The sequence below is a fragment of the Melospiza georgiana genome, chromosome 8 (assembly GCF_028018845.1).
Source record: "Melospiza georgiana isolate bMelGeo1 chromosome 8, bMelGeo1.pri, whole genome shotgun sequence".
Taxonomy (NCBI): Eukaryota; Metazoa; Chordata; class Aves; order Passeriformes; family Passerellidae; genus Melospiza; species Melospiza georgiana.
The window spans coordinates 18,842,548-18,852,966 of NC_080437.1; the positions used below are offsets into that span (position 1 = coordinate 18,842,548).

The window sequence follows — 10,419 nt, forward strand, 5'->3', positions numbered from 1 at the left end:
AAAAGGAGGAACAGGAGGAAAACAGAAAAGGGAGGGCTGATGGATGAGAGTCCAGGGGCAAAGTGAGTCATCAAAATGGTCTGCAAACCACTTTGGAGCTGAAGCAGTTCTTGATGGCTTGGACTGCAACTGCAAACCAGGGAATGAAAATCAGCCTAGCAAATAACAGCTCTTTTAGAAGAAGCAGAAGAGTTCAGTTCCAGAGATTTTTTTTTTTCAGCATCTGAAGACAGTTCTGCCCAGCTGCTCTAACAGGTTATGCTGAAGTCATTCAAGTTTCAGAGCAGTACTTTGTGGAGATATCCACAGTGTTCAGAATCAGGGCACATGGCTTTAGCCCTCTAATCCCAAAGCCCACTTCATACCATGGTGGAGTCTCCAGGCACTAAATCTGTTTTGCTGATCTGCATTGTCTGCCTCCTTGACTTCTCAGCATGAAGAAAGATAACTGGAATAAGTAAGCTGCTCCCTCATTTGCTTTGGCTATTTTTGTCATGGCACAGCTAAAGAGGAAGTACAGTGCTTTCTTCTTTTTATCTGGTGAGGGAATTTATTTCTGTGATTCTGTGGCTTTTTGTCTTTGTAATATCATGCTAGTAATGCATAGTATATCTAGCTTATTAATCTTTGAAAGGAAGCAAGTTCTGTCTGTTTCACATAAACAGTTAATGGCATTGTGGTAATTTTACAGTTCTGTCTTTTCCCACATAATATAGATTGAGCTCTCTCTCTTCACTGTAATCACTATACATTGATGGGAATGTGATCAAGGCAGGAAATGCCAGCCATTGATCTGTGCATATATGCTTAGCAAGTCATATAAACTCTATTAATTATTTTTTTTTTCCTTATTGTAACATTGCTGTAGTGATCTTTATGTACTTCATAAAATATTGGGAAGATGCAAGCTGGCATTCATCTAGGAAAAGGTACTGGGGGGGATCCTGGTATGATTTAATTTGTCCTTTTCTCCCCAATGAACAGCTCTGTAACCACAGTTGGGGTTCTGATGGGTCCCATAGGGTCAGTGCAGCTTTATTCCAAATTGGGAATGGATGTTTATAGATCATTAACCAGCTCATTCTTCAAGCCACAGTACATTTCATATGAGTGAAATGAAGCAGTCAGATGTGTACAGGACTTGAAAGAGATTTTGGAGCATAAGCTTTGTGGACACTGGTTTTTTCACTAAAAGATGTTCTGGAATATCAGAAAAACAACAATTCAGTATACTACTTCTTTATTTTGCAGTATAAATTGTAATTTCACAAACCCTCATTGTAATCACAGAGGATAACCCATCTGCCCAGTCATTGACAAGCTCTATCCCCACTACAGTAGACAGTAAGTTTTCGGGAAAGAAGTCTATATTATTTACCACAAAATACCCTTATGTTTGTCTTTACAAATAGATTACAAAGAAACTGAAAGTACAGAGAGAGGTACTTCAAACAGAGTTTGTAAAAACCCTGGAGTACAAGCATCTATTCCTGGTGGAACCTGTCAGGTGGTAGGGGCAGCAGCAGCAGGGCTCTCAGAGAACTCGTGCAGGCAGCCTGGCATGTCAGGAGCCGACAGCAACCACAGCTGGGTGAGGTAGATGCAGAGGAGAATCTGTAATTTTGCACAGGGTAGTGTGTCCTTCCCTGTGTGATTGCCTACTCTGTTAAGAGCTGGCTGTGGTGATTATAAAAGCACCATACAATTTTCTTTTCTAAGCACTCTTCTCTCCATAAATGGTCTGAGTGTTTCATTCTCAACAGACTGGGGAATGACTGTCATTCAGCCAGAGCACTCCTGAATTTGGGAGCTGGAAACTCCTCACTTGGCTAACGTGGAACAAAAGAGACCTCATAGTCATGGGGCAAGTTTGCCAGACTGGTGACTACTGGGGTGATGTCAATGTCTTTGTGATCCACAACAGGCTTCAAAGTGAAGTTCTGCAGGATAGATGTTAAAAATATGAATATCTCCATCCGGGCCAGACCTTCTCCTGCACAGATGCGTTTTCCTGCAATCAAAAAAAAAAAAACCAAAAAAAGAAAGAGGTCACAGTGGTGTATTTTGCTGATAACTGATTTTAGCCACAGTTCCATGAAAACTGAGACATCTCAGACTGCACAGGCAGCACTGCAGTATTTTGGGGAAGCATGAATGAAACTAGGAACTAAAGGTCTAGATCAACAAGAGTGCTCAGTGAGTGAAGGCAGTTTGAAGGCTTTGGTTGCTCAAGTGCTGCTGCTGTTTGATGGTTTGAGAGACAAGTTGTGTGGTTGAGTCCCACATCTTAAACATCTTGTAGAAGGCATTGGAGGAGTTCTTGTGTTTGCTAAAAAAGGAAGTCAGCTGGAACTGTAGTACAGGGGTTAGAGCTTCCCAGAAGTGACTCTAGCAGATGTCAGCTGACATTGTTGTACAGATAATGGTGATGGAGCCATGAAATCTTCAGAGAGATTTCAGGACAGGATGGTCTGGGATCTGAAATAGCAAGAGGTCTTACCTGTAGAAAATGGCATGAAGTAGTCACTCTTTTTAAAGGTACCATTTGCATTCAAGAAATGTCCTGGGTCAAATTTTTCTGGATTTGGAAATTCCTTGCTATCATGTAGGACAGAACTCAGCATAGGGAATATCAGAGTGTCCTGAATTAACAAAAACAAAAGGTACAATGGAGATATGTTAAAGCAAGGAGGCCCTAAGAAGTTCCCAGAGCTAAACAAAAGGGTAGTCAAAGTTTAACCACTTTTAAATGAACATTTAATGCACAAAAATATATGCCATTGGTATGGCAAAGATGTTTTTTAGGGAATTTTCATAAAGAGTCTGTTTAGAGTATTTAATATTGTGTCCAAATAAATTACACCTTACAGTGATGTGAAAAAAAACCCCAGAAATATCTCCCTCTTCACACAGAGGATGCAAAAGTATTTTCTTATTTTTTTCTAATACAAGGGCTTGGACTCAGCAACTTCCAGAATCCCCTTACAAAAAAAAATTAAATTGAGTATCACATTTCAATGCTTTTGAAAATAAATACAAAGAACAAAACTCAATTGTTGTTTTCAAGAGATTATGACCTTTCTCAGATACAGTGTAACAGACCTTGGGGATAAAATAGTCTCTGAACTTGGTGTCTCTGATTACAGCATGTGGGACATTAATAGGAAGGAAGTCAATGTATCTCTGGATTTCGTGGATCACAGCATCTGTAAAGGGCATCTGGCTCCGATCCGACATGCGAGGGCTTCGCTCTCGGCCAATCACGGAATCAATCTCCTTTTGCATTTTCTCTGTTGAGAAATAAGTAAATGTTGAATGAACAAATCCCCCATCTGTTTGCCTGAACCTCTCCTTATATACAACAAAATATGCTTTTAGCATGCAAGGAATATATGATTATACTCAGTACTAACATCTGCTTCTTGTGAAGACAACTAAGACTTACACACATCTCCACACTGCTAAAACCTACTTCCTTATTCAGGGGAGTATTGCCACATGTGGTAGTGACAGGAATTGTCCAAACTGATCCCACAACCTATTAAAATTTTTTAAACTATTTATTTTCATTACCTACTATTTCCGGGTATTTATGAAGAATCAGAATTGCAAATCTCAGTGTGATGCTTGTGGTCCCTGTTCCTGCAAGGAACAAGTCGAGTGTGGTTCTGCTCAAGGTCTCAATGGTAAATTTTGAGTCAGCATTCCCTTTCTCCTGCAGGAAGATTTGGCAGAAGGTTTTGAATGACAAACCCAAGAAGTATGCTTAAAAAGAAAAATTCTGTACCCATAATGTAGGTTTATCTTTAGAAAGAACATCTAGTGTTCTTTAAAAAATACACTTACTCTCCAGAACACCAGCATTTATATAGGTTTACTAAATAATATTATGATATGGAAGGAGCATTGAATTATATTAACCAGATTGGTCTTCAGCTTTCATCACTTTGGCTCACGCTGTTAATTTTGTGTTTAAAAATCCTTGATAAAAAATGGAGAGGATAAAATGAAGTCAATGTGTCATGAAGAGCAAGTTTCTCTCTGTATTTGCAAAAATCCAGTGTCCCATCACAAGTAAAAAGAAAAGATCTGATTCAAGTAGTGATTTCCATGTAATCTAATACATCTCTACTCTTACAGTACCTGTTCCATTTTATTAAGAAAAGCATCAATAAAATCTCGAGGACAAGTGGGATCCAGGGTTTTCTGATGTTCCATTACAATATCTGTTGTAAATTTATCAACTTTTTCAAAATTTTTTATCAGTCGTTGATGAGGTCCAGGTAGATAATCCATGACAGTTGGGAAAAAATTATATAACTGTAAAAATAAAGGGATGAAAAAGCACATTCTGATTAATGTGAATAAACTAAAATGTTCCCCTGATTGTAACTATGAAAATGGGGCAGTTAAACTGTTTTGGAACAGTAGGTCTTTCTTACTCAGGATTTTATGGCCATTTACTTTATGGTTTGGCTACATTCAGGGATTTGAATATTATAATAACTAACAAATATATTAAATAAAACCAGACACACCTGTGTTTGTATAGTGGTTTGGAGCTTGTTGTTTTCCTCTATCCAATCAATTAAACTTAGAAATCTCTTGTCCTCATAGTCAAACCGATCCCCAAAGACGATGGAGCAGATGATGTTGGAAACAGCATGGATTAGGAAACCACCGGGGTTCAGAGGTTTCTCTGCAACAGGCATCAAAAAAAGGTATCTTGCTTTCAGTATTTGATGGATCAACCCCTCCTCTGACCCTACAAAGTAGTTTCACATTCTCTGGAGATCCAGAATTTGGCACTCCTTTGAAAGGACAGTGAAGGGCCTACCAACTTATTCTTGAAGTGAACTAATATAGTGGTTTATCTCTTCTGTCTTGTTCTCGGCAGAACACTGGTCTGAGTGCCTTTGTTGCTCTTCAGCTAGCACATGCCTGTCTGTCTTACAGACTGTTTATTAGAAACAGTCTAACATTCCCACAAAATCCCAATGAAACCATGGAGACTTTGCCTGAACCATTTCTTTAGGTTATTGCACTCTCCTTATTAACTTTATTAGTGTAACCTCGGTTACATAACCCTCCCCTTGGCGTTCAAATGCCCGTGATCAAAGTCTAGTTTTGATAGCAGAGCTGCATGACTCCTGTGCAGAGAATTATGGTGTAAGCAAAAAGCAAGATTAGACCAAAGAAAGAAAGGAAAGCTAATTGCAGACAGTGATAGGGTGCATCTCAAGGGTTCAAGATGAGAAACAATAACATGAAAAGGTATAAAATCCTGAAAGAAAACCACAGAGTGAGAAAATGTCAACTTGGTAGCAGACTATTCCACGGAGCAATAGCACCAGTTCTCTGTTTGACTGGTGACTCCATGGCCATTGAAGACTCAGTGGATATTTCAGAGGTGGTGAGTATATTGATGCTGAATGTAGAAGACACTAGTTATAGCTATTTATTAATTGCATTAAGGATAAATAATGGATTTATGCTTTTTGCTTGTATATATCTTGCTTCTAAAACCTTTTAATACACAGTAAAAGATGATGCAACAAGGTGAGCCAGAGTTAGAGGCTTGCATAAGGGCATAAGAAATATAGTATTACTGTGATAGTCAAAAGATAAAAGCAATGCAGGTGAGAGTGTTTTCTCTGTTTTATGAAACAAATGCTTATCTGAGAAGCCAGATTGAATTGTCTAGTGGCTCATATAAAACAGTGATGCTTAATCATTCTTTTAGATCTGTCTGCTTTTCCCCCTTGCAGAATAGGCACACATTGAGGGCTGACAATGAAAAGGGTGGCTGGTACTGTGCCACCCTCAGGGGACACATTTAGAAGTAACACTGACTTACATAGTACTAGAAAACACATTTACAGATTGGAAGCAAGTGGGTAACCTTATACCCTGCCCTCAGAAGCAGCTTATATACCTGTTCCCATTGGACAGTCTCATCAATACTGGGATCTATTGTCTTGTGTTCAGATGGACCCAACCCCAAATATCTGCAAATGAGTTCTCTGGTCACCTACTTCTTCAAGATCTGTTTACACAGAGTTGCAGGAGACAGGGTGAAGAAGAGTATACTTGATTACCTGACAGCATCCAGCACTGTCTCCATGGCTGAATTCCATCAGAGCCTTGGCTCTGTGGCAAAGCCATTCCTTTTGCCCCTTCCTGTCTTGTTCCTCATGCACAATAGGTTAAAAGGTGCTTTCCAAGCCTCTCTCTCCTACTTTTATCCTCCATACTGTCACAGTACCTTTGACTGATAATTTTGCCTACTGATAATTTTACCTACAGAAGCAGGGAGCAGAAACAGCAGCCATACACCCACTCCTTGGGTCATAGATTTTGTGAAGCAGCCCTACACCCCTCATTGTCTAATTGCAGATATGCAGTGTCTCAACAGGCACAAAGTCCTTATCATACCATGTGTATTCTTGAGCCTCTCCAACAGAAAATGAGCTTCCTCCTGGATTCGCTCCTCAATGCCCTTTTTCCCCATCCCAAAATCCCGCAGGGTGGTGAGTGCAAATCGTCTCAGCTGCTTCCAGGTCTCCCCATTGCTGGTCACAATGCCTGACACAGGGAGGAAAAACAGACCTTCATGATGAAACAGGGTTTTTTTCCCTTTAATGGGAGCAACACAGTAAGTACTCAGCATGCAAAGACACCTCTCTGTGGAGTTACACTGCAATTGCTATCTGCCCCAAACCATAACTTCTCTGCAATTCTGAAGGTGACAAATTTGATCCATCTGTCACAGCCCTTGAATAAAACTGACTTTATTCCCAGGATAAGAAAAACTATGTTACCAAGTAAGTAAGAAGTAACACTGAATTGGTCTTGGACACAAGGCCTTTGCACTGACAGAACCACTCAAATGTTCTGCTGTGCACCTGCAATAGAGCATATCATTATTGACAATACCAATGGTACTGCCCTGTATATATAACATCATGGAATATGTGCTCTAAATGCCATACCAGGGACTGACCTGGTGAATAATCTCATGACCTGATCTGGACTGTGACCCTTACTTGGTCAGCCCATATTATCTTGTTGTGCTGTGGACTTTCCTTTTGCTGATTTCTTAGCTGTGTCTATATTCAGAATATTTTCAGAAATGAGAGAATGAATGTAAGACCTTAGAGGCACATTTAATGTACAAAATTTTAGCCAGAGCTTGGAGCACACTGGAAATAAAAAGGCACTCAGTGAAGCCATCCTGGGACTTTAAATAGTTCTCCAGGGGACGTTTGCTCAAGAGTTCAAGTAATGAGCTGAGTTTTTTGCCTTTAATTGCTGATTTGTCTGCATGAAAGTAGTAAATTAAATCTACCATGCCCTGCTGCACTGCCCTCTCAGCTGTGGTGGAGCTCTTTCTGAAGCTCTGAAAGCATCTGTTTTGCATGCTGGCATTACCAAGAACATACCTGTGCCTTGGAAGAGTTTTTTAATCAGTGGTAGAGAGCCTCTTCCACTGAAGTCATCTCCTTGATCAACCAGAGCTTCTTTTACCACATCATAGCCATACAGCACCACAACCTTTTGTGGGCCCAAATGTACCGTGAAGACAGGACCATACTTCTCACTGAGCTGCAGGAAAGGTGAGCACAAAGAGCAACATCACAACACCAATGATAATCTTGTGACATTTGTAGCAAAGAGGTCTGAGAGGTGATGTGTCATTGTCCCAACACTGTTGAGACATGACATTGATTAACAACAGTGCAGTGATCTTTCAATTATGAGTTACAGGTGAGGGACGAGGGAAACATACAAGAAATAAGGAATATGAATGGAAATGGCAAGTGTCCAGTCCAAATCTGAGAAAAGAAAATAGCCCTTCACAGGGCTGGCAAAACATTTTAGAATACCTTTGTGCAGGGCATAGTGGATAGCAATTTACATGAGCTCTAAAATCAGTTACATAAACAACATGGAAGCAAATGCCTGAAGGATTTTTGACCACAAACAGTGAAACTGCCTCTCAAAGGGGTATTTTTGCCAGTCAAAGGAGGGAATGGACAGCACAATTCACCTCCAAACATTTTTACTTCAATTTTTGCACTTGCTACTTCCACTCCCAGGAGATCCTACATATCTGCTAGGGAGCAGAGGCAGCAAAATGGAGCAGGGCTCTCCCCCCAAAAATGGCCAGGCTGTGTTGCCAGTGTGGTGAGGAATTAAGCACAGGAAGATCATACTGGAACAGCATCAATGCCTTGATTGCAAATCCACTGCAAATTGTAGTACTGTGGTACAAATTGTGAGGTCAGCACATAACTCATTTCACTATGGTCATTGCCAATATATAGACTGACTTATAATATATATATATATATATATACACCTGTAATATATAGGCTTAAAAATACAATAGATTACTGTGATTATATATAGACTTAATAAGCATGTGTATCTGGGAAACCTTTTGTTTCTGTTTAACATTTGCTCAATGCAAATTAAACTTGTGAATTTAGCTGAGAACAGTGGGATTGGACTTTGTTTTATATGCCATGAAGAAAACATAGGAAAGAATAAGACAGTTCCTTACCTCTTTCAAGCTTTGAGGCAAATTCCATGGGTTTATCTGGAGCAGATTTCCAACAATGGGGAATGCAGTGGGACCAGGAGGCTCCTTCCCTTTTTGAGATCTGCTTCTCCATGTGGCAAAGAGAAGGCACGAGATGCAAACCAGCAACAAAATAGTGGTCACTCCCAGGGCCTCCATGGTGGGCTGAGGAAGTCAAGCGTCAGAAAAGCCCAGTGCTGGACCTGTAAATCCATGCTTATTTATATGCTGTGGTACCAAATCATGTGGTTGAAATTAGCCAATAGTGCCTTACCATTCCTGTTGAGATATGAGTTTACTTATTAATCTGCTAATGATAAGAATGAATGTTATTAAAGCTGACTGTGTTAGTTATGTAATTGTCCTAAAGCAATGGTAATTAAGACCTGGCAAAGCCCTGGTAGGGAAACAAGTAAACAAGGGATGAGAACATGTAGAGAGCAGAAGATGGTAAAAACTGTAGCTTAAGAAGGGGAATAGAAGTATTAGTGGAATAAAAAAAAAAGAAATAGCTTTCATAGCTTTCATTACCTTAGGAAGTCTCTGTGTAATAAGAAAGAGGCATGACATTACTCTTAGAGTAATCCTGAATGAGAATCTGCAGAGGAAGATTGGTTATCTCTGTTTATCTCTGATCTATGAAGCTGGTGGACAATGCAGTGGAAAATGCTGGCAAAAGAAATGAAGCGTGTCGAACACTTACAGAATATTCTGAGTTGGAAGGGACCAACAAGGATCATCTAGTCCAACTCTGAAGTGAAGGGCCCCTACAGGGATCAAACACACAACCTTGACATTATTAACTCCATCTCTATCAGTTCAGCGAGGCTCCGTATGAGTTCTCTGTAGCAAAATCTGTCTGAACAGTTCTGTTTGAAACAGCTGTCTCTCTTTTATTCTCCCTCCTCCCCCTCCCACCCTCCCCTCTGTTTTTGAGAAGCTTTATGTGCCACAGCCCCAGACCCCAGGCAGGGGATGCTCCCTGGGTAGGACTTGCCCCACAGGAGAGCCCTCACCTATCCCCCCACAGGCTCTGGTCACACTCTGACCACTCTCCTGCTCTTTGCTTCAGACACCTGGGTCTCTGTACAGCACCAACTGACAATGGATGAGCCTTAAATTGGTGTCAGTGTCCTCTGGCAGTGCCTGTTTCTCCTTACACACCAGGGAGGGAGCTCATCCAGATTTTCAGACAACTAATGTCAGATTAGGGGTATCTCACCCAAACAACCATGTCAGGGACCATTTCAGTCAGAGAAATAGGTTCTTCCACCTGCCAAGACATTTCCCACCCCATTCCATCATTTGACACGTAGCCAAAATGATACTGACCCTTAGATGCTGTGATGCTGGAAGGATATGTTAAAATGTATATAATCTTATATATCCTATACGTAAAAATACATATCCTATACATAAGAATATATATGTATCTTAATCTCTTCTTTGTCTCCCTGATATAATGGAAAACAATTTGTCTTCCTGCATGAACTTGTTGGCTTAGAACTTGAGTCCACATTTGTTCAATTTGTTTTTGAGTGTTCCTGTGCACAAAAATGGCCAGACATACTGTAAACACCACACTTTGTTCTCTACTGAGTTGTCAGAATGGGGTTTAAGGATGGGTAGGTTTTATCTTTAGCCCAGTTAGCTGAGTACTAGCAGATTCTGCAATAGTGAGGAAAGAAACATATCCAGCCTAAATTTAGATATTAAAAAGGTGGATGTACAAATGAGCTGACAGTCACACCTGTTAGTGGGGAAATACTGATACTTCCAGAGAATAGGACATCTCACTTTTCTTATGAGCTTGTTTTTGTGAAATGAACCAGTCA

At 40.3% G+C, this 10,419-nt stretch overlaps 1 protein-coding gene across 1 annotated transcript; it reads right to left on the reverse strand.

Annotated features, from left to right (window-relative positions):
* Positions 1-1,223: 1,223 nt before the first annotated feature.
* On the reverse strand, positions 1,224-8,743 carry LOC131086074 (cytochrome P450 2H1-like). Its single transcript, XM_058028823.1, has 9 exons — positions 8,567-8,743; positions 7,443-7,605; positions 6,436-6,585; positions 4,539-4,699; positions 4,144-4,320; positions 3,574-3,715; positions 3,103-3,290; positions 2,501-2,642; positions 1,224-2,011 (listed from the first exon to the last, which is right to left on the reverse strand). Exons 1-9 carry the CDS (start codon positions 8,741-8,743, stop codon positions 1,830-1,832), a joined length of 1,482 nt encoding a protein of 493 aa, XP_057884806.1. The 3' UTR covers positions 1,224-1,829.
* Positions 8,744-10,419: the final 1,676 nt, after the last annotated feature.

Excerpts from the sequence above, each read along its gene's own strand:
- LOC131086074 (XM_058028823.1), bottom strand. The coding sequence starts at position 8,743 with ATGGAGGCCCTGGGAGTGACCACTATTTTGTTGCTGGTTTGCATCTCG. Across the intron at positions 4,700-6,435 it reads GAGGCTCAAGAATACACATG|AGAAACCTCTGAACCCCGGT; the intron begins GTATGATAAGGA and ends TGCCTGTTGCAG. Across the intron at positions 3,716-4,143 it reads TTCTTAATAAAATGGAACAG|GAGAAAGGGAATGCTGACTC; the intron begins GTACTGTAAGAG and ends ATCTTCCTGCAG.